The sequence below is a fragment of the Rhipicephalus sanguineus genome, chromosome 8 (assembly GCF_013339695.2).
Source record: "Rhipicephalus sanguineus isolate Rsan-2018 chromosome 8, BIME_Rsan_1.4, whole genome shotgun sequence".
In the NCBI taxonomy this organism is placed as follows: domain Eukaryota; kingdom Metazoa; phylum Arthropoda; class Arachnida; order Ixodida; family Ixodidae; genus Rhipicephalus; species Rhipicephalus sanguineus.
In genome coordinates this window covers 70,596,587-70,621,277 of record NC_051183.1, presented here as the reverse complement: position 1 = coordinate 70,621,277, position 24,691 = coordinate 70,596,587, and the positions used below count along the sequence as shown (strand labels likewise).

General features: G+C 43.1%; 1 protein-coding gene across 2 annotated transcripts in view; it reads left to right on the top strand.

Moving 5' to 3' along the window:
* Nucleotides 1–475: 475 nt before the first annotated feature.
* The window catches only part of LOC119402063 (uncharacterized), a 54,566-nt gene continuing 30,350 nt past the window's right edge, over nt 476–24,691 (top strand). Inside the window, exons 1-10 of one of the 2 annotated variants that reach the window (XM_049418487.1) lie at nt 476–603; nt 1,648–1,797; nt 4,564–4,719; nt 7,876–8,049; nt 8,996–9,145; nt 10,015–10,122; nt 11,127–11,273; nt 11,892–11,996; nt 17,549–17,704; nt 21,858–22,010. In XM_049418487.1, coding sequence (XP_049274444.1) covers nt 582–603; nt 1,648–1,797; nt 4,564–4,719; nt 7,876–8,049; nt 8,996–9,145; nt 10,015–10,122; nt 11,127–11,273; nt 11,892–11,996; nt 17,549–17,704; nt 21,858–22,010 — 1,321 coding nt within the window. In that variant the 5' untranslated portion in view covers nt 476–581. Of the gene's footprint in view, nt 604–1,638; nt 1,798–4,563; nt 4,720–7,875; nt 8,050–8,995; nt 9,146–10,014; nt 10,123–11,126; nt 11,274–11,891; nt 11,997–17,548; nt 17,705–21,857; nt 22,011–24,691 lie in introns of both variants that reach the window. The other variant, XM_037669146.2, reaches the window with a different exon arrangement.

The window sequence follows — 24,691 nt, the reverse complement described above, 5'->3', positions numbered from 1 at the left end:
TGGTCTACCCCGAAATTGGTATTGCGCGGTGTTACTGTGTAACGAACATAAATAACATGGGTGGCAGGCATTTTCGTCAGTGACAGACAAGACGATGTATGCAGCTCTTTGCTGGCTGTTTCGCATTACATCGATTCCCACAATGCTTGGGATCTGGCGGTTTTTTAAGCTGATAAATGCCTGTGTTCTTTTTATATGGCTAGTCCCATGGTTGATCGGGCGTGAACAATGCATGTGAGCTCACTGGAATTCACACGCTATCTGTGGAGTACTAGCAGTTTCATTACACAAGCTCATGATAATTAACGCGTCATTTAGGAGAAATGTTAACTTCGAAAAGCTAACTTTCGAATAAGTGAGAAACATTTTGTTTAGTTTTTACGTGGAATTTTTGCGTCCTGGATAATTTATCATGAATGTGAGAAAACACAACAATTTCTCTGAAAGAAAACGCTGTGTGCATGGGTGCAGGACTTCAACAACTGGGAGGCCAGACAACAACCGGGACCCACGTTTCCAGCGCAGCTGGAAGTATTAGCGCAGGTCAAGTGTCTACATCACAGTCGAGTGCTAATGGAACTATGGTCACTCAAGTAACAAATGGTAAGTGAGCCATCGAGGTATTGTACTTTTTCGACTGATATATTTTCAGGGAACCATTGGTGAATGGAACTGCCTTACGAATATAAATGATCACATTCCAAAATATTGTTCAGCCTTTACCGTTGTTGTTCTCTCATTGCTACTACTTTTGTATTTGTATTGACCACACTGCTTGGACCATGAGTCCGCAGTGTTGAAAATGAAAAATAAAATGAATAAAATTGATCGGCATGCTGCTATTAATGATTGTTTATTCGTTGATAACGACTCTTCTAATTCTTTTGCATTTATTCAATTTATTGGCTCCTTCGTTATTTACAATCTTTTCAAGCTCGGAAAATACCTATTCACGCCGATTTACCTAGAATATCTGATTCCATTTTTAAATTAAATCTCTTTAAGGAGAGTTTGGTGCCTGTACATGGCTCCGGCTACTCCTCTTCCCTTACCCATTAATTAGCGCCACGAACCTATATATAAAAATAGAGTGTTTTAAAACTTACTCACGGCAATGGCCTTTTAAAAGAAATGTTCTCACGTCATGCATAATGTCAATTCATGTCTAGCTAATTTGTTTCATATGTTTCATACAGCTTACAATATTACCTGTACCAAACAACGGCGAATGAATGTCTAGGCAGCATTATCCAAACGAGAAAACTGATAATGAATCAATACAAAGCGTACGCTGCCTCAATTAGTTTATTGAATATTACAAATATGAAAGAGAGAAGTAAACGTGCACATGAATACAACTTGCTGCAGGTTGGTTCCGAAGCAGCGTCCTGTAAATTGCGCTTTTAACTCAAAAAGTCTTGATTATTCGCGTAGGTGTGCACGATATGCACAGAACATGCTAGCCAGTGCCACTAGCGTGAAGTGCTGCCTTTTGTAGCCCTTTTTTTACAAAATATTTGTTCGTTTGATACTGAACGTTCACTCAGAACGAACTTTCATCAGAGTTCGTACCGAGAATATGCATAAGGTCGTTGCTGCTATATGGATTATCCCCGCTTCGCAATAATAATCCTTTAGCTGGTGCAGGGCAAAAAGAATCGCAGAAACAAACGGGGATCATCCAACAAGGTTCCAGCCAGACAGGAAATCAAGGCACTTCGGGTGGGCCAGAAAAGCCTCGTCCTGAGCTTAAATTACCAACTATAAAAGTATCGAAAGTTACACCTCCTCCAATGGGTGAGTAACTTCTTCGAAACTTATTGACGTTTATATTTCTCCTACTGTGCAATGCTTAAGCAGCTGAGACGTAATAACGTTCATGTAAGTAACGAACAAGTGACAAGACATACAATGTAATGTCAGGATTTAAATGGTCTAAAAATGGAAGCGATAAAACATGTTATTGATCTGCTTAGTCCATATCTGACACACACTTACAACGTTTCCTTAAAAAGCGGCATTTTTCCACAGAATATGAAGGATGCTAAGGTGACGGTGATCCACAAAAATGGAGATAAAAACACTTTAACTAATTACAGGCCGATTTCAATTCTTCTCCCGCTTTTTTCCAAAGGACTTGAAAAAATTATTCATGTTAGACTATCGAAATTTTTCGACAAACATTCCGTTATAACACAATCACAATATGGCTTTAGATCAGGCTTCTCAACCGAAAGAGCTCTATTGTTTCAAAAGGAATTGATTCTCAAAAATATCGAGGCCAAAAAATTCACACTGGGGATATTTTTAGATATGTCGAAAGCATTTGACAAAATAAACCACAAGACATTATTAGGAAAACTGCAGTGTTATGGAATTCGTGGTGTAGCCCTAAATCTGATCGAAAACTACCTAACAGACAGACACCAGTGTGTATCTATAAACAGGGAAATTTCGTCTGTGCACACTGTTAAAGATGGTGTTCCCCAAGGTAGCATATTGGGTCCCCTTTTGTTCATCATATTTATAAACGATATTGTACATGTTGACCCTTCAGCCCAATACATAATCTACGCAGACGACACAAGCTTATTTTTTTCAGGAACGAATGTTAGTCATCTCGTAAATACAGCTAACTCAACATTACAAAAGATACACAGCTGGACCCTCAAAAATTCTTTACTTATAAATTGTTCCAAAACAAAAGCTGTTCTTTTTCGCTCCAAATCCCCCCTAAACGAAGTCACTGAATCCTACAATCTCATGTTAAATAACATCATAATCGAATTCTCCTCCATCGCGAAGTCTTTGGGCGTTGTTTTCCATGAGCACATGAAATGGGATTATCATACAGAATTTTTATGCAACAAGCTTTGCAAAGTCTTAGGTATCTTGAGAAAATGTCAGGGTCTATTGCCAGTTCCTCAAAAACTTCTGATATTTAATGCGCTCTTTACATCACATTTGAGTTATTGCAACTTAATTTGGGGTAATGGAACAAAGCAACCTATTAGTAGTCTTATTATCTTACAGAAAAAAGCGCTACGTTCTGTTGCTAACCTGCCTTTTAATGTCCATACTTCAGAAATATTCGTTAAATATAAAATAATCAAACTAAACCTGCTCTACGAATATTCCTTAGTAATCTCTTTTAGATCGGATACCATAAAAGGTCGCGGCTATATACGTAGTTTAGCTAACTTACAATTAAATCTTTCGACGCGCCTAAACCGACATTCCGAACATTGGCATGTGCCGAGACCACGCACAAATTATGGTTTTGAGACATTGCAGTATTGCTTGCCGAGTACACTAAATAAATTAGGAATTAATTGTGAAAATGTTCGTACGCTCTCTAATACTTCAATTTTAAATATGCTTTATTAGTTTGTGTGTGTAGTATTATTTGCTGTTTTGTATACTTCTTTCTTCCGATTTATAGCATGTGCGTTGCCGGGTTGTATAAGTTTGTATAACTTCTTTGTTCCGATGCAAAGCATGTGCATTGCTGGTTTAAGCTGTTTTGTGGTTTACTTTGCTTTTGCCGTTTTGTTGTCACAGTGAACATGGGGATGCGGGGCTTTGTCAAGCTGTTTTTATACAGCTTTTTTCCCCTGTCCCTGCCACTTACTGTACAATTGTACGTGGTAAATAAACTCAACTCAACTCAACTCAACTCATATGACTAACATGTTCCTGTTTACAATCTTGCGTCAGATAACTTGGATTACAGTATTTAAATCAGTAAATCAAAACTTGAATACAGTAATTTATACACCAAGGCCGCATAAGATGATGCAGCTGCATCATTTGTCGTTTCATGGCGACTAGGTTTGTATTGAGGCTGGTTGCATACTGTAAAGTCCCCTAACACCATCTTGTTTTTCTATAGTCATCTGGCAACCATGTAATCCGGAACACTTATCACTGGCATTCTCACCGCAATAAACATCAGCCTTCGAAAACGAACAACAATGGCGTGTGACGTCTCTTTCGTCTCCCAATAGATTCTTTACATACCAAGTGCATACCTCATTCACTTAGTGAATTATTATACACCTAGTTTCCTATTCAAAATTATTTGGCCTAAAATTACTTAGCCTTGTTTGTTGATTATTTACTGCGTAATTATTGTGTATTTATAATGCCTAATAAAACTGCGCAATTGCTGCTGAAAAATAAACATGGCAGGGAAGGAAGATGAAAAATTATTACAAACAAAACTCAAAAGCTTTTTGCCGCACATTCGAATAAAGGTGTCCTCAAAAATTCTGAAAGAGCCACTTGGACTGCTGCAACCTCGGCTGGAAAAGGCTTTTACGTTTGTTCTTATTTTTAATTTTTTTTCTATAGTGGTCTTCTGTTGGAGATCTTATGAATTTAGCAACATTTGGAATACGTTTCTTTAAATACGTTTAGAATGTTGCAAAACGTAGCCTTAACGACATTTATTAGCGCATTATGTGCGATTCCTTTCAAGATTTACAGGGCTGTGGGACAGTCTCAACATTTGTCTGCGTTGCCTTTGGCAACCACTTACTTCAGTGTCTCTATTTTCTTCAGATGACGAGTGCAAAGTGACACTCCCTTACGAACCAACACGAAAGTGCCGGCGTCCAAGATGGTATTACGATAGTAAGAAGCAAGCCTGCCGTCCAAGCTGCAATAAAACAGCACCCTTTTATAACAATATAGCCTGCGATGGAGTGTGCCGAACTGGTGAGAATTCTGTGCTTATTTTTAAACAAAATGCTGATATGTTGGGCGGGCGCACGGGGGTGGAGGAAGGCGGGCTCCGCCCCCCCCCCCAATCACGTAAGATGGCGAAGCGGGGTGAAAAGTCGCTCCCATGCTTTTATTCATTCCGATATGTCCATTCATTGTTTAATGAGCAAGGTAATGGTCATGCCGGTAATTGATGAAAATGTCGGATGTTGGCGCCTGATGCTGCATTCTAAAAGCTATTCCCATCCTTAAGCCCCGAAAGCCAACGACCAAAGGCAGGCTGTTATAAGAAGCACTTTATCGCTTGCTTTTATTTTTCCATTCATGTGAAGCGTGTTGTCTTTTGGACAAGATCAACGGGGGCAGGGAGGCTGCGATGAAACATTACCCTCCTTCACCTAAAGGGGAACCCTGCTCACGCCTGTGAGTATAAGGACTCCGCACCTGAAGTACTGTGACACAAACTAGGCTCCAATAACTCCAGTGGGCAACGGGATTCTAGGACTTCGAACGGCCTGTTGGGCCGCCAAATCGATTAAGCTACTGAGAACGTCATCCTCCTTTTCAAGATGACTCACACTAGCCATCGCTGCTATGTATCATGCTGTATACATTTTTAACTATGAGGGCTGCATTTATACCCTTACCAATGCTTCTTCTTCCATGGCACACTGTTATGGCTGCAAACAGTTCTGGTTTTCACTGCAGCAGTGTACGCTAAGTAAGATACTTAGAGAAGCCACAGTGTAGCCCATTGGCGTAACGTGATTGCGTCGTGTGTATCAATGCGCGACACGGCAGTTTCGCACGACTAATATAGAAGCTTCTTTCACGCCATTTTATCCACATCAACACGCCGCTGTCATTAGTTTTATTTCACTCGAATGGTATTAAAGAAACTATCCGTTATCCACATAAACAATTCCTTCTGAGATCTTCAGTGCTACATATTAGGGATCCCAAGTATGAAAGTACCCCTATTTTATAGAAAACGTACACCTTAGTCTGTTTGTGGCTTGGCCCGGTCAATCTTTCTTCGCTTGTTGTCCACGGCTTTTCAGGAAATAGCTGGTTCGCACTGCGAGGGTGAGAAATTGAGCATTCTAGGTATTCCGGGCGTTTTTGAGGTATCCCTACGTGGAATGCTATACGCTTGAGTGCCCTTCACAGAAAGGGCATCCGGCGGGAGACTCTGTAGGGCAAAAATTGTTGCTGAAAGGAAGGTTTGAGAACGCATTAGTTTGGAGCTGGCGTGAAGGAGCAGCATCTGCAATGTTAGGCGTGCTCTTGGCGGAGGGAGGTTCTGGATAATCTGTATTGCTGTGGTATGTGTGTGTATGTGAGTGGTATTGTTCCCGCCTTGTATGTACTGGGCTGGCCTTACGCTGGTATCTGGAGTATGAGGCCTTGGGCTGTCACATAAACGCTCCGATAGTCAAGGAAAGACGCATTCTCAGGTCTCTAACCCTTTCAGACGCCAACTGTGAACTGTCTGTAAATGTGCCAAATCGAGGAAACGTTATTTCAATGCACTGGATAGTCCTTTGCAACACAAATAATGTCATAATATGTTAATTTAGGTGTGCTATAGTAACTAATCCTAATTAAGCTGTAAATAAAGATCTATTGATCTTGAAGTTATTAATGCTCTGCTTCTGCATAAATAGAATAAAATCGCAGGCTAGAAATATAGTGCAAGTTCATTTTTGGATATGTTCATTTGGAGCAAAGAAAAATCATACTTTTCACATGGCTCGCAGGAAGCGGTAGGTCGAACGACTCGTCGAACGTGGTAGTGCCCTCAGTAAAGTGATGATATGCTGCAGCAAACTGTGAAATAACGTTAAATGAAGACAAATTTATTACGCACGAGGTTCAATTCATCCAAAGCTCGATATATCTCGCTCTTTCTTACCCCTTAGTGATACCAATAGCAAAAAGAAGTGGTGTACACAATTGTTTACATAACATGTCAAAGGGCTAAACAAGATAGACTAGTTGGATGTCTTGGTTTCGGTGGAGGATTTTATGAAAAGTCTGGGAGATATCACCTTTTGGGTAGTTTGATGTTATTACATAATCCAGGCTCTTAGCTTTTGGTCTTCGGGCATGCATCACGAACCTGCGCATACACTTTCCTTCGACAGTATATAGAATAATATGTGTATGATGCACCATGACGTACTATTTTTTTCGGCGTTTATTCTCACATAAATCAGTTTACTGAATTCTACATTTATAGCAGCAGGAAATTAATAATAATAATAATAATATCTGGGGTTTAACGTCCCAAAACCAAGATATGATTATGAGAGACGCCGTAGTGGAGGGCTCCGGAAATTTCGACCACCTGGGGTTCTTTAACGTGCACCTAAATCTAAGTACACGGGCCTCAATCATTTTCGCCTCCATCGAAAATGCAGCCTCCGCGGCCGGGATTCGATCCCGCGACCTTCGGGTCAGCAGTCGAGCGCCATAACCACTCGACCACCGTGGCGGGGCAGCAGCAAATTAATAAACATGTTCGATATGCACTGTAAAGCATTTCCATGGAACCCAACGTCATTATGAAATGCAGCATATAAATGTAGCAAAATAAACAATGAAATTGACGCGGGGACCATAAACTCACAATAGATGCACCAACTATGATATTAAAACAATATCAAATTCGATTAATGCATATGTTATGATCCTGCTTGCTCGTTGATTGTTCCTTTCTGTCTATCAAAAATCAATCTGCTGCGTGTTTTTTTTTTTCAGCCACGTGCTAAACATATTTCTGCATTACATTACACACATAATAATTTCTGTATTACACACATAATAATTTCCATTGTAACTTGCACATTCGAAACATCTGTTCTTTTGGGCTAATGGCAAAGAGATGTATAACATCATGCTGAATTTAAAAAATAACTCGTTTTGAAGTCAAGTTTGCGTAAGGTAGATTGAAAGTAGAAGAAACTAGTTCGTAACTCATTTGATCTAGTAACTGAAATTCGCGCTTTTGCTGTAGGTTTATAAACATACAATTTGCATGCTAATGTTATCCGAATTCAAGTGCGTATTTAAATACAGCAGCACCTAGAGTCACCTTGCAATGAGTCGCAAGGTATGAGATAATTTTTTTTCCTTTCTTTCTTGCAGTGGAAGCTTGCGACTTTCCAATGGCAAGCATCCCTTGCTTCTTCCGTAAGGTGCACGTTGTATACATTTATAATCAGTGGAGGAAGAAATGCATGAAAGGATACGATTGTTCCTACTTCGGAAATAAATTCCCAACTTTAAGAGAATGTAAACAAACTTGCAAACTCTATGAAGGTAAGTACGTGCTTTTTATAAAGCGCTCAGATAGAGCCATTTTCACTGTCAGATGTAAGGACGTTGCTAATACGTGCTGCAACTAATTTTTTTTTATTTTCTTTCTTGAATTTATAAAGTAAGACATAATTTTTGAAAATAGCGCTGGTTGTAGCGTATGAAATGCAACTCACAATTCTTGCATTATTTGAGAAAATATTAAGCAGCGCGTAAAACTAAAAACGTTATAGCCTATACAAATAATTTTAGTGTTGACTGCGCTTTCACATTTAGTAACAAAGAAAACTGCGCATTTTTGGTGGTCTTACGGCTTTCGAACTTGCGGCGTCCCTAATGTACGTGTATTTCGGTCCATCTCTCAGTTACACGTGTATTTTACTCAAATAAAGTGTTTCGCAAGGTTCAAATATTTTTCGAATTTTCTTTGATGACAGCTGCATGAAATTAGTTACGAAGTAGGTGTAATTCATAAGCCTGATATGTTAGCAGGGTCACCCGATTCAATTTAATAGATTTCTTTAGCTGACATGACAATCATGGTGCCAACCGTAAAAAGCAAAACCGCAGTAGCGTCCAAATAAAACATAACTGAATCATCTGCCCATGCCACATTGCTGATGACAGCATCTCAAAGTTTTAACCAATTCATTCAGGTGAAATACGTATGAGACATCATTTCTAGGCTCGTATAAAATGCGTTTTTTTGCTAAGCTGTATTTATTCTTGCCGTAAACGCACTCGACGCATAAGCTCCGTTTTGAAGCATAACTGGGAATCAGCATTTTGTGAAGAGGTTCATTCGACAATAACTAGGGACTTTTCGTGTACTGTTAAACATTTTTTTTCTCAGCTTTGATGATTACTATGCTATCTATCATGTAGGTTTGCGCAGATGTCATACTTGTTTAATTTATTTTCTGACGTCAGAACTTCATTGTAATCACAGATCGTCGCAATGTGGAGAAGACCACGCAGAGCAGCTCTCAAATCTCCACAAAAAGAAACAAGATACTTTCAACTATGACTCTACAACAAAAGATGTCGCAATCAGCCATATCTTCCGAGAAAGGGTCTTTAAGTTCTCAAACAAGCCAGGGTGAGTGATATTCTCGACGGTTGATGTGCGTATGTCTAGTTTTAAGTTCTAAGGTATACGAGTCTGTCCGCGTATTGGACGTTGTAGCCAACCCCACTTGCAGTTGAAATATATGTTCCCTTAGCGGTCGCGTAAATGAACAGAACCTCTGTTCATTGGGTCGCAACAAGTTCGTCACGTTACCGCCTTCACATGTGGATAGGTAAAGTGTGCTGGGTCGCCAAGGAGGGCAAACATCCTTAAAGAGTCAAACGAACCTTGGTCAGGAATACTGACTCGGTATTCTGCCAAAACGAATATACGAATTTTCGTCAACATGTTCTCAGTAGAAATCTTTATTCTGATAGTAGTTACGAAGGTGGGAGTAGGATGGGGGATCGCACTATTAGCATACGCGAGAAATTGATTTTGTTTTTCCTTATGAAGCTGAAAAGAAGAAGCCTATAGGAAGAGTCAGCTGTGTTAATAACAACCTATCTTATTTTATCATTTCAATAAAATAAAATATGCTAGTTTCGTCCGCGAAAATGATGATGTGATATTCACATACACGGTTCTTGGGGCTCTAAGTATTATTAAACGGCCTGGACTGAAATCACGCGCAGGTAACTGTGTGAACACGGGCGTTTTGGAATTTCACCCCTATTGGAATAGATCCGTCGTGGCTGGGGTTGAACCCGCACCCTCCAGCCTATAGGAGCTTGACACCTCAGGCGTTTGATATTTCGAATAAATATGCATGCGACAAATTTCTGGAATATTTCTGCGTTTTAAAGTCAACAACATATGTTTTCGTTAATTTCTTTATTTTACTGTTTTTCATTGTGACGTTATGTCATTCATCAATGAGAACAATTATATTCGTGCAGGTCAAGAATCGACAAGGTCTATATCAAGCGGCACCCAATTATCCCACTCTGTGGGCCACTCAGCGACACAACAAAATTCGGATACCCATTCCGGCGTTCAAATCACGGGTAAGTGGTGCTTATTTACGTTTCCCTGTTTACTGTCGTTGATTTGGTTCTCTTGTTATAGTGACTGCTTTTCCGTGCTTGCTAATGGCGTATGATAAAATATAGAGGCAATCTTGCGAGCAAAAAGAAAAACGAATTTTGAGAAACGAGCAATCGTTTTTTATAGTCGTTTTCTCCTTTACTTTTGCACGGTGTAATGTTTTTTTTTCTGTCTTTAAAGTATGGTTATTGGCTCTGAGGGATAAAAGTTAGATAAAATTGTACATTGACTGTATTTTGACAGTTCAATTGACGGTGACGTACTTATGGCGCAGGACGTGGGGCAAGTCAATAATAAATTTTTTTCAGGTCATGGAAAAAAAGCAAATTCTTCTGAAACCTATCAAATCACCAGTAATATGCAGACAACCCATGTTGGGGAGCTAATGCTTCGCAATAAACATGATGTGAAGTGGACGCAATCAATAGAATCTAACTGACGCACAAAATGGCATAAGACTGTGTCGTATATAGCAGTGTCTGCCAAGAGCAGTATCACATTTCGGAGCAGTAGAATACGTTGCTGTCCACAATAACCTGGAAGGGTAAGTGAGAAAACCTCTGAGGCATTCCTCACAAGCACCTTACCGGCCCTCTTATGCGTAGATCATCGAAATAAGCGTAGAAAACAGTCTCTTGAAACACAGCCAGGTTGTAAGCAGCTCAGTTTACAAAACATATCCTGTACTAGTTGCCTCAACCAATACTGCCTGCCTTTTTGGAGTCATTTGCGTAATTTTGGTATGTTTATGTGGCTTCCCAGAAATCCATCGAAAAAAGGTTGAGTAAATGTCAGCTCAGCATTCCTTACGTATCTGATCGGAAATTTCCGATAGAGTCTTCGACGATAAGCTTAGGCTCAATGGTGCAAACGTTAGCCCATCCTTGTAATCACAGTTGACGTACACAGTTCGTAGATGTTTCATCAGACTATTATATAATTTAGTTGCATCTTCTGGGTACAGGACAAGGACAGGCAAGTTCTACGTCGATCAGCTCCCATGTTTCCGGCCAGATAAGCAAATTGGATTCGACCGGAAGCGAACAAGGTGGTCAGTTGGTTTCAGGGATGGCTGGAGGCTCGGGCCTTACAGAGAATCACATAGTAGTGGGTGAGTCACTATGGAAAAATTTCGTGGTGTTTTTCTTGCTGCATGTCAACATGCTTCTCAAAATGAAACCAGTAGGGAAAGTAAATTTATAAAAGAATAGAGAACATTTAAAAACCGACATATACATGCTTGTATATATTACTCTGCGCTTTAAACAAATCACCATCTCTAGGACTCGGTTTCCCTATATATCCACTGTATGCGCGCATTTAATAAAAGTGGACAATAGAAGCAAGCACAGAAAGCACTTGATGAAGAAGAGTCATCGCTTAACGACTACAAGCAAATATCAAACTGCAACATTCGAAGAAAACGTAATCCCATTTGAAATAAATAGGTCACGCGGCTGCACTGCCATGGTTAATAACTAATTATGCAAGATAGCGAGGCTAAAAAATTTTAAGTGATGGCGTAGTACTTGCTTTCTGCTTCAATTTAGCGTTTGTGGCGTCATTAAAGCAATTATTATGCACCTATTATGTATGTCTGTAGTATACTGCTCTGATATAAACTAATGATGAGATCTATTACACTAGGTACTTGTGAGCCTTGTGAAAGTTCATTTACCTCTACTTGCTGATGGATGCTCTAACTCCGGGAAAAACATGGCTTTCGCAGGTGGATCCCAACATCAGACAATATCTGGAGCTGCCGTAGGCTCTCAACAGTCCAGGGAGGGAGAGACTACCATTTCAAGTGGTCAGCACATCTCGTCGCAAACAGGTGCGCTACCGGGACACGTGTTCTGAATACTGAACTGCCAGTGATGAGTAGCTTGTGTTCACGTTTCTTTTTTAAATTTGGCTAAAATTCTATAACTTGATAGATAAACTTCAATACCAACACGAGAAAACGACCTTTGAAGAACAATACCGTCGCAGATATGAAGCCATAGCGAGAACTATCGGTGTGAATGAGCAATCTTATGAAACTGCAACTCCGAATCACTATCCCCAGAAACACGTATAGACAAACCGCGTATACAGAAATCACGAAAAGAACAAAGATTCGTGGGATATATCGCATAATTGGGTATAAAATTTTTATAAGATCTGCCATATCTTCAATGGGAATTCCGGTGCGCAAGTTGGTTTCATGACACTGCTTGACGTTAACGCAAGGAGGGAGGCAATAGGCGTTTCTTTTTCTCCGCGATTTGCAATAGGGGGTTTGGCTTATATGCAGGCGCAGTTCGTAAGCGAGAGAAATACAACATCGATCTAAACAGCGACTGAACATCCTAATATGCGGCTGTGCGTGCTTCACGGACGCCGGAAGCCCCTAGTCTGCCTCGGCCCTAATGTTGGCGTTGTTTTGATACCAAGCATCTTATGGTGGAGTTCAATCCGGTGGTGGTGGTGATGTGCGGCGTGACCACCCTTACTGCGCATGCGCAAACCCTCTCCACACACCTCATCTCCGCTCCTCCTCTCCCCCTCTCCGCTCCCACACTCCTCTACACTCCCACTTCCCCTTTCGCGCGCCTCATACTCTACTGCGACGAGTAGACAGCAGCGACGCCTCCGGCTTCTTGACGTGGCACGAGCGGCCGATGCCCACCTCTGCTTCTGTGGCTCTAGACGCGGGGCGCTCGTGCTCTCCTTCCCTCGCTGAAGAATCCCACGGCGACACCAATGGCATGAACTGCAGAGAGGCAGACGCACATGATCTTGCTACTTTGCGGGAGTCGAATATCTCGGACGCCGGCAAGGGCGTCCGCAGAACTTATTGCAGGGGGGTGCAAGGGGGGGGGGGTGATCCAGCCCTGACAGCTTTCACTGCCATGAAATCACCGGCAAGATTATTCAATAGTGTGCAACGCGCGAAATTGGTTGGAAATAGAGAAAGCCGGGACCTGAGTGTGCTAAACAAGCTGTGCAGCTCATTGCTACCACATAGAAAAATATTATCCGAAATTCCAGGGAGGGGCAGCTGCCCCCCCTTGCACCCCCCTCCGGACGCCCATGGACGCCGGCAGTTCCACGCAGTGGGAGCTGGATGGAGACTGGAAGACAGTGCTGATTCTACGCCAGAGGAAGGCACAGGCTCGGGAACGAAAGAAAAAAAATTACACCATCTCCCGCTCAAGCTAACCATCTGCCCGCTGCTTCGCATCCACACATGGTTCCCTTTAGCGGGAGATGGTGTAATTTTTTTCAGTCATACTAAGTGGGTTTCTTGGGATGCCGCACGCAGAGACGACGTACAGCATCTCTCCTTACGTTCGACTCTGTTGATTCCCGCCAGCCTTGCTGAAAACAACCAGGTTCTTCTGTTTTACGGCAGCCATTGCTTTAGCAAAGGGAGCTGAATAAAGAAAGGCGACTCCGCTCCACTGCAGCGGCCAGAATCATAGAAAGCATGCGACGGCAAGCGATATTACTTACTTGCTCTGAGAGGCGCCCTCCTAATCATACTGCTGACTCTCTCAGAAGCATGCTGGAAAGTCCCCCTTCCCCCTGTCAGGAAAAACCAGCTTGTTCTGAGAGAAAGCCAACTTCTTAGGGGGTGTCGCACTGCCCAATGTTCAATATATCAAGTCGTCCGACTAGTTTTGCTTGACATAGCCGTACGTTTTTCTATACTTTGGTGTTGAAACATTGTCGTCTTCCAAAATAGATTGACGCTCAGGATAATTCCATTTACCCTGGTTTGTATAGTCGGGCTTGAGTCTGTAAGAAAAACTCGTTGCACCTCTAGATGTTCAGGCAGACAACAACATAAAACAAAAATCGCTTGCTTCAGGGGCAATACGATGTAAACCTATACGTTCTGTTTAAGAACTGAGCATGCCCACACAAGCTGACTCGTGTTTGCTTCAAGAAATCCAGAGAAAAGCGTGGGAGAAAAAACAAATAGCCAGGAAGTTTACCTCGTGCTTCGACAGATACCGTTAGGCCTAGCACAAGCAATAAGTAAAGTTCAGGTTCTTTTGATGATGAGAAACCACACTCCACACTCGGAGCCCGAGACGCACCACCCGAGGTGATATAAACGAAGTGGGAGGTGAAATTAAGTTTGAAGGTAACAAAAACAACGCTCCACACTCGGCGCCCGAGACGCACCACCCGAGGTGGCATAAACGAAGTGGGAGGAATTAACGTTGGATTCGCTGGTCGCTTGAAGAATGAGATGCGCTGGAGAAGTTTAGAGGAAAATCAAGACAATTTATATTTACACACTTACACAAGAGTTACAAGCATAAATGTTACAAAGAAATAAAGAAAAACAAGTACTGGAAATGAACCGTCTGTAGGGCGACCCTACGAGATTCGGCAGAGCCGACGGTGCCGAACACCTTAAGCCCGGTTCAGAACGCCAGACGGGACACCGGGGCCGCTTTTTATTACCCGATGCTCCGCCTTTACATTACTGCCGGCGAATAGCCGCCTGTTTGCCCTGTAATTGGGCGGTGCATGCAGCAAATCAACCAACTCGCGACAAGGTCACCGCCTCCTTACATCTATGCGGGCTCATGCTCCTCGCCCCAAGCAACACACAAACAAGAGGCAAATAAAAATAACGTAAACTAAAGTTACTGTGGTCAGGGCAGGCTCAGCTGACGCTACACGTGTCTAGAGCTAAGTGTACGCGTGCAGTGACGAGAAACGTGCCTGAGAAAAACGACCCTGGTGGTATGTCAAATACATCTGCCGAAGGGACACTCCACTTCGACCACCCTCGGGCCACTTAACTGCTCCCCCCTCTGCGCTCAACGTCGCACGTGGCACCACTTATAAGCTCGTTTTCCAGCCCCCGCTCCAGCGATTTTGCCTAACCAGACTGTAAAGCAAAGTGCGGAAATGGATGCCACGCCGAAGGGCGGGCCAGCGTGCAAACAATTGACAAAGGTGCCGACCGAGCGTTCGATGCCCCACGACGGAGGCCCGCTCCTCGTTGTTCACGCATTCTGGCGTCAGGAGCCTGTCCCCCTTTAGAGACACCTGAAGTACGCCACACATGACGAATGCGTCCGGCGACCGCGCGATGCACCAAAAAGCAGGCCGCTTGGTCCGCTACCTCCATGGGTGGCGCCCGCGAAGCGCGCGAACGGGAAACGGCGGGCCCAGCGGCGGCCCATTCATACGCCGCGGAAAGGCATCGCTGAGCAAACAGGGAGGTCATTACAACAGCGTTTCCAAATTCTTCCTGCCGCCGCCCGTGAGTGGGGCCGGGCACCTTTGTCCCGGACGCGACAAGGAAACCCGATGGGCTCATCCATCTAAGTACTCTTCGGGGCGATGCATAGGCACCTCGAAGCACCCCTACCGGCGTGACCGCCCAAGTTGGCCGCACCAAGTAAACAAAAAAAAGAACCGTGCTTCCGGTTTTGACGGCGGTCCTACACAATATATTGCGTCATTTTGTATTGAATGCATGTTACACCACGCTGCGTATGTAGGAATGTCGTAGCTTCACTTCGCTTATCATATATAAGCATGCGCGCCTTAGTTTGCTTTGGGTCCTGTGGCGCTAAGTGAAAGATATTTATAATGCACATATGCAATAATTATGCGAAAAACTCAGAACATTAAACTTTGCTCCCAGGTAATTCATTCTTAGATGGCGCAACATTTAATTTTGTGAAGACTTCAGCACTCTCAAGTAGACTGAATTTGTTCATGATACCAGTTCTATCAGACCATTGCACTAAAGAAGTGGTTCAAAGGACGTCACTAGATCAAGAAGCACACCAAAAGTCATGACTGTTACTGCAGAGGGGAAGGAAAAAGTTGCCTTTATTCGATTTCTTCATACAGTGGGTCCTCTCTCATAAAATACAGTATAGTCCTGCGCTGGAGTTATAAACTACTTATTTTAGACAATGTAAAATTTAAAACAATAGCAAATTGACAGTGCCGATATTATTTTGTTCACTTTTAATAATAAAACGGTAACCTCCTTTGAATATACAGCCTAACGAGATCTATATATTGTTTTCATCACACACAGGTTAAGTATTTTTACTTAAGATTACAAAATGACTTCAACCTAACCTTTCACGAGCTACAGGTATTCTAGGCGAATGAAGTTTCGTGAATTGCTATTTATTATGGAAGTTTCTCAATTTTAATCGTCTTAACATGGTCTTGATTGAGTAAGGCGTCAAACAAGGCAATGCAATCCCTGCAGTGCTGTTCACTTTGTGCCTAGAACTTACTATCAACAGGAAACAACTGAACAGCAAATATTAACGTAAAATATCTCAGTAGCATCAGATTTACAGATGACAATAGCTTTTCAGCAAGGGATGGTTAACGACTCAAGCAGAGATAGTACTAAAATATGCCTGTAATTGAATATCCTGAAGACATAAGTAATGAATAATATCAGGCAAAAAAAGGAATTCGCTATTGGCAACGAACCATTGGAGTACTTGCCGTGAATGCCGTTACCGTGGTTAACTGCTAACAGGTGAGCCAACACGTGAAAACGAGCTCCTCTCAAGGAGAAAGATGGGCTCGAGCCCATACAGCAGCCATTAATGAACCCTGACTGCCAAACTTCCGCCCCCTAGCTTTTCAGACCAAATGTATATGTCCATTACACACTTGGAGTTCTAACACGCAGGAATGAAATTCGATGAGAGCGAGAGAACTCGAGAATAAGCTTAGGCCCACGCAAAGCCCAGTGGAACGGAAAATAGTAGGTGTTACATTAAGAGATCGCAAGATAGTAAAATGGGTAATACAACCGAGATGCGTGGCTGATATTCTAGTACTGTCGCGCAAATCTTTTACTACCGTGTGCGAGCGGCACTTTTTTCTGTGTGTCTTCTTCATGTGATTGAATTAAGTTTCAAAAACGGTGAGGCCAAATGCATGCCCACAAAGCACCTGCCTAGAAAACAATTTTTTTTGCATCTCCGTTCCATTACACGACATTGACGCACAGAAAAGTCACCGTTGCACAAGTTACATATTTGGGCGGCTGTACCTATCAGGCGCAAGAAGTGGACGTGGTCCAGCTACGTAATGCGTAGGATAGACAACCGGTGGTCACATAGAGCAACGGAGTGCATAGCAAGAGAAAGTTAAAGAAGCCGAGCACGGCAGCGTGTTAGGGAAGAAATTGCAGGGAAAATTGGAATTCGCTCGTGCAAGACAAGAGAACTTGATTATTATTGGAGCATAAGCCCTTCAATAGATATAGGCTGAGAATTATTATTATTATTATTATTATTATTATTATTATTATTATTATTATTATTATTATTATTATTATTATTATTATTATTATTATTACTATTAATGTTATTATTATTTCTTCTACAGGAGCAGGTCAGCGGAACACAATCCTTGGCACAACTGGTAGCTCTGAAAATTCCATCCACACTAACTATAATGGTTTAACTGGGAGTGGCCAACACGGCTCGACTGTCTCAGGATCGTCTTCTCACTCTGTCCTTGTAGGACATGAAGTTGTTACAGGCAAGTATATTTTTCAACGTTTTGTCACCATCTCTCTTCGTGGTAATTTGGAGGCTTATGTTAAGGACATGTAGCAATTGACGCATAACTGCACTCAGCAGTACAGAGGTGTTTCAAATGATCTTAGATAGTGTACAGCACATAAAATACATTGAACGTTTTCCTTGTCCACGTAATGAAACGCTTTACGAAAGCGGAGTTCTTCATCTACATGCATATCTACACACGCATCTACACCACGCAAAATATGCACGCTTAGTCTACAAAGCCGTACATTTGCATAGAACAACGGTATTTTAGTTGCATAGTTTTTCAAGGCTGCTTTCAATAAAGTTAAAACGCTCCGTCGAAATCACACAAGCATAAAAAATTACGGCATCGTAATGCAGTCGGAAGTCAGCTGAAACTTGAGGAAAAACCACTTGCGAGAGTTGCACATAGACTCGCATCACTTACTCACGTTAGAACGTATAAGGCGAGGTCCTCAGTATGCTTCATAATCCTACAGATCACATGTTTTCATATCTTTAGAAAAATCATTGCTGGTTAAGAAACGGCGGTTTTATAGCTTTGATAACTCGTATATATATATATATATATATATATATATATATATATATATATATATATATATATATATATATATATATATATATATATATTAGGTTCAGATGCATTTGGCCTTCTATGTATGACGTATTTTTCAGCCCCTTGTATGCAATGTGATAGCCTAGGGCACTAATGTTTGCGAGAAATCAGAACTAAAGAATGGTTACATATCGGGCCGTCTGTCTTCTGGTTTTAGACATATATGTCCTTACTAGGTCAAGTTTCTTTGCAGTTCCACCTGCCATTTTTTTCTAAATGCTAAAATTTTCTTTCAACGGTGTAGTTGCTCTGTTATCTACTGTCTTCTTTCGGTAACAGGCAGCGCTATAGACGCGGATTAAGGTTTGTACAGGGAAAAGACAATAATTGCGCCTTGCGCACGCACACACACACACACACACATACCATGCAAGACCCACTGCCTTCATTCCTGTCCCAGATCTTCTATGTTCTTCTTCAGTCATGAAAGAACGAAAAAAAAATGTTATGTTCTATTTTTTTTAGCTTCGTGAAATAAGTAGTAAGTACGTCATAGCGTTAATGAGCTCGTTTCGCAGAATGTCCGGTGCCGGTGGCGGCGTCCGCGTCGGTGGTTTTGAGCGAAAATACTAGATAGATGCAAATAAACAAAAAACATATAAAATATATTTGATTCGAGTGGCAGTGGCACCAGTACTTCTGCGTGGCAAGCAGGTGTTCTACCAAACAGCCACGCCCGTGCTCGAAAGTGCGTCAGAAACAAAAAAAAACACTATATGAATAGCATATAGTGCGAGGAGTGTCCTAATCACCTGTAATATTGCGTCGAAAAACTGTACAATGACACGAGGCCTTGCCTTACGGACCCGTAGTGGTCACTTCGCAACTGCAGTTGTACTAGGCATGTTGGGATACAATCTTAAGACTAAAGAAGGGGAGGCGGAAAACAAAACAGGGACATAAAGAGGAGACCGACTACGCGGGCGCACACTCGCAACTGGAAGTTATTAAAGAGGCAATACACATAAAGCTTACAACTTGGGCACGTGGTGCAGGTTCTCTCGCCTATAGAAATGGAATGACTTTCCACATCTGATTTGACGCACATGCGTCACCCCTTTTTTTCTTTCTCTTCCTTTTTTTTTTTCTTACCCTCCCCCTTTGTTTCGCCATGACGCATGTGCGTCAAATCAGACGTGGAAAGTCATTCTGTTTTTATAGGCGAGAGAACCTGCATCACGTGCCCAACTTGTAAGCTTCATATGTGTGGCCTCTTCAATCAACTTTCAGTTGCGAGTGTGCGCCTGTGTGGTCGGTCTCCTCTTTATGTCCCTGTTTTGTTTTCCGCCTCCCCTTCTTTACTCTTAAGATGAATCGATGCTAACTAGCCCAAATGGCTGTTTTGCTAACATACATTCTAGGATAGTTTCAAAGGAACGATTTAAGGACGAAGATACGTTCATTTCCCTGTGGCACGGTTGAGATGTCCGCTGTTATGACTGGCAGTCGGTGGCGAAGCGCTGACCATGAGAATCGGCGGACGAGGCGTTCTGACACTGCTAGAACACCTGCATCCTTCCTGGAAACGAAATTACTGGGACGGCGAGTGACCAACAATGGGCAGAATCTCGGCCTCAAAATCTGGGACGGCAAGGCCGGAGACAATGGGCCACCTGGGCTTGGCTTGGTACGCTGCCGAAGCCACCTGACGGGTATGTTTGGACGGGAGTCTCCGCAAACCTTGTTCTGCCTTCGGGGAAAGAACTGCACGAGCAAGCACGATTTGCCTTCGGGGAAAGAACTGCAGGGGCAAGCACGAGGAACCTGTTGTCCTGCTTCCCCCACCTGCGTGCCGTCAACCGCCGGACCCTTGCTGCTTCAAGTGTGCAACGACCCCTCCGCGACAGTGAAATGGACTGTGCCATGGTGGGAGGTGTCGTGTGTGTGATTGGTGGTCATCAAGAGGGAGGAGCCAAACAGGGGTTATAACGACGGTGCTGAGTGAGAAATGGGGCTCTGAGCCCTCGGTAACAGGCTCATCCAATTCGCTCGTCGCTGAACTCTTCCCTTGTAACGATGTAATTGAGTGTACGAAATGTGCCAGTAAACTTGTTATTGTTTTCCCATCTTGCTAGCATCAGTTCCTCAACCCGGAGACTCGACTACGCTACCAAACGGAGTCCGGGTACGACGCTGCCCTATCGTAGCAACAGCTTGGTTGCCGAGAAGGGACGGATCTAAATACACCGGCACGACACCGCCAAGAAGCGATGCCAGGCTAAAGATTGAGAAGGTGGATTAGGACTTCTAAGCTTTATGTGTTGCCTCTTAAATAAACTTCCAATTGCGAGTGTATTACGCTATCACGTTATGCAGTTGAAGCCGCAGCTCTAGCGTCCTCCAAGATTCTTTTTTTTTTGCTTTTTTTTCACGATTACGCTAACGCCTTATACTATTGAAGAAAAGACCGAGCTTCGGCACTCCTAATAAAGTTTTCTGAACGAATGAATGAAGCTCAAGCGTCCTCCAAGTCTTTCTTTTTTAATTGCCCATTTCATTTACTTTCAAGGGTATTCAACGGTATATATGTAATGATTTACAGCGTAAGCTGTTATGAGCTGAGAACGACAGCCGATTTCGGTGACGTTGTTGTTTCCCACCATCGCCGCCGCCGTAGACCGTTACACCGATTCTTTTCAGGCTCACTTTCTCGCCGTGGTTTTCCCTTTTGCAAAAAAAAAAGAACTTCAACGCGTTCAGTAAGACATAAAAGTGTGGTAATGGCCTACGTAACTTCATACTCTCCACTAATGGCTGGGCGATTTTAATTTCAATTGGGGTATTCCAGCCTGATAACGCGATGTCATGTGAAACTAAGCATCTTTTGGCCTTGAAGCAAGCGATTCGGGGATTCATGAGTGGTCTTTAACGATGTATTCTGAATTATCTTTCATGGCCCAGAAATGCATGTAACCGAGGCACGGTGTCGTGCATTCTAAAAATCTCACTAATATTCTTTTTTTCTAAGTACAGTCCCAAAAACTCACAGAGTACCTCATACATTCACCTGAGACGACTGGAAGGCGAACGCAATCTTCTTCTTTCAGTTCTCCCTCATCGATGTATTGAACATTCCCCGCCCCTTTCTGAGATATTTCTGCACCTAACGTGGTTTCCTTACTGCCTGAAGGATCGGAGCATTCGGAGGCACTGCAAGCTTTGTGCACCTGAGCAGGTTAAGCACTGCCTTCGTGATGAGCCCAACTTTGACCAAGCAAAGATGTCATATGATGACGTCATCGTGTGACATCACGCTATATGACGCCATAGTGATGTAACAAATTTTGACAATTTGTGACGTCATGATATGTTATGGTGACGTAATCACGTGACGACTTTTTGCGTCACTTGTGTTGACGCCATCGACGCGGGACGCCGCCGCATGCGGCCGACGGTCAATTTTCGTGTTTCATGATGCATCTAGGGCTTTGGCCTTAATATGGCACATCTACACAATAAACATTTTAAATGCACACCTAAAATCACTTGAACGTGTCGCACGCAGGTGGGCAACATCAAACAACTACTTCTGGAGCAGGTAGCTGGCACACGTCCAGCCATATAAGTGGCTCTGATACATCTGTGAGTCATCAGACTGGTTCGTCGTCCTCAGTAGTATCTGCCAGCTCCAGCACTCATGGACAGCTACAAGAAACAGGTAAGTCATATTTCTAGCAATTTTCTCAATATTTGCGCTGTTTTTCTTTTCTCGATATTCTTCTGGTTCTGCAGCGAGCAGCTCCCAGACATCACAGACAAGTTGTTCTCATGCGCCCTTGAGTTATCTGACGTAATCCGACTGGTTGTTCAATTTCAGGAGGGTCTACAAGTTCAGGCTCTCAAGGACAGCCGCAGGAAAGAGATAGATTAGGTTTACAACATTTTATTCAATATTTATATTCCTTCTTATTTTAAGCGATGTTCGCATTTCTTAGGTTGTATGATGTCATGGCTGAACCATCTGTGGGTTTTCTTACCGTACGAAGAGTTGTAGCCGATATCCTAGTAGATATTAAGAGGAAAAAGTGGACCTTAGTAGGTCACATCGTAAGAAGTGCGGATAACCGATGGTCACTAAGAGTGTGTGAATGGGTGGCAAGAGACGGGAACCGTGAACGTGGACCAGAAAGTGTTAGGTGAAGCCAATTATGTCAGAATATGGAGGCATAAAAAATTACACCATCTCCCGCAAAAGGGTACCATGAGGCGATGCGAAGCCGAAGCACTTGCACGATCGCGTTCCGTTGGCGATCGTTGGGCATGCTACCGACCTCGCGTCGTGGAACGCGAAGAGGGACGCTACGCGCGTCGTATGTTCCATCTAGCCTGGCCGTTAATTCTCACAGGGCGAGCGGGGAACGCGGTCGACAGGCGGGGGAGAGGGGGGCAGCGTAGGAGAGGAGAGAGAAGGGGAGGGGACGCGCATGCGCCCGAGCTCACCGCGGCATTGCGCAGGAGAGAATTTCGGCATGTCTAGCCCGCGTTTCAGAGGAAGAGTGGAAAGGGGGAGGGGAGAGGGGGAGGGAAGAGGGAAAGTGGAGATGGAAAGGGGAGAGGGTGAGTGGAGAGGAGGTGTGTGGAGAGGGTATGCGCATGCGCAGTAAGGGTGGTCACGCCGCACACCACCACCACCGGATTGAGCTCCGCCTTAAGATACTTCGCATCTAAAATTGAACCAGCGAGCGCAGGGCAGAGCGGGCTGGAAATCCTTAGGAGTTTCCTTCGTCCCGCAGTGAACATAGCATAGGCTGATGATGGTATTGATGTCATACAATCGATTGCACTCTTGAACCATCCAGTAGAGCTAAAGTATTGTGTGTTCAGTTGAATAATGCGGAACGAAACTTAAAATGACATCCTTCCGGAGAAGCAAGAAAAGAAAGCAAGTTAGGTATGTGATGCGGCCTGCTGTTGCTTCGGTATTTATATGGCAGCATATTATTCCACATTTTCCCCTTGTTTAGTCAATAAGCTTGTCACTTGTAAAATACTACGAAGCATCGACATAGGGTATCATCATCAGCCTGTCTACGCCCACTGCAGGGCAAAGGCCTCTCCCATGTTCCGCCAATCAACCCGGTCCTGTGCTTTCTGCTGCCACGTTATACCTGCAAACTTCTTAATCTCATCTACCCACCTAATTTCCTGTCTCCCCCTCACGCGTTTGCCATCTCTTGGAATCCAGTCAGTTACACTTAATGACCACCGGTTATCCTGCCGACGTGCTACGTGCCCGGCCCATATCCATTTCTTCTTCTTGATTTCAACTATGATGTCCTTAACCCCCGTTTGTTCCCTGACCCACTCTGCTCTCTTCCTGTCTCTTAAGGTTACACCTATCATTTTCCTTTCCATCGCTCGCTGCGTCGTCCTCATTTAATTTGAACCCTCTTTGTAAGTCTCCAGGTTTCTGCTCCGTAGGTAAGTACCGGTAAGATGCAGCTGTTGTATACCTTCCTCTTGAGGGATAGTGGTAGATTACCATTCATGATTTGATAATGCTTGCCGAATGAGTCCCAACCCATGCTTATTCATCTAGTTATTTCACTCTCATGGTTCGGCTCCGCGGTTACTACCTGTCCTAAGTAGACGTACTCCTTTACAACTTCCAGTGTCTCGCCACCCATCGCAAAGCGCTGTTCTCTGCCAAGATTGTTCCACATTACTTTAGTTTTATGCATATTAATTTTCAGACCTACTCTTCTACTTTCCGTATCCAGTTCAGTAATCATGAGCTGTAATTCGTCTCCCGCGTTACTCATCAATGCAATGTCATCAGCGAATCGTAGGTTACTGAGATACTCTCCATTAACTCTTGTCCCTAACTCTTCCCAATCTAGGGCCCTGAAAACCTCCTGTAAACACGCGGTGAATTACATTGGAGAGATCGTGTCTCCCTGCCGTACGCCATTCTTTATTGGGATTCTGTTGCTTTCTTTATGGAGGATTGGGTGGCCAATCCTGCTCACCAGAGCAGGTTTGGCCACCCTGGTGTAGTACTTGGCCACTACCTCCCCCATGAATACACCAATTAACATAGGGTATACCTGTCACTAATGCAGTCGGCGAAATAGTCATAATTAAAGCAAGCGTAATTGAACAAAGCGCTAGTGCACATGAGGAGATGTTGTCAGTGAACCTTTATTTATAAATGTTTGTATTGACTAGCGTACTATAGTAAACAATCGTTGGTTAATTCACTTTTCCAAAATTAAGGAATCAAGCGAACGTGCCCAGATTATATTCCGGTAATTAGTTCCGATGCAGTCTGCTGTGCATTTTGTATTATTGTTTTCTTCCATGTTTTCTATTTTTTTATTTGTACTAAGATGAAAGTGT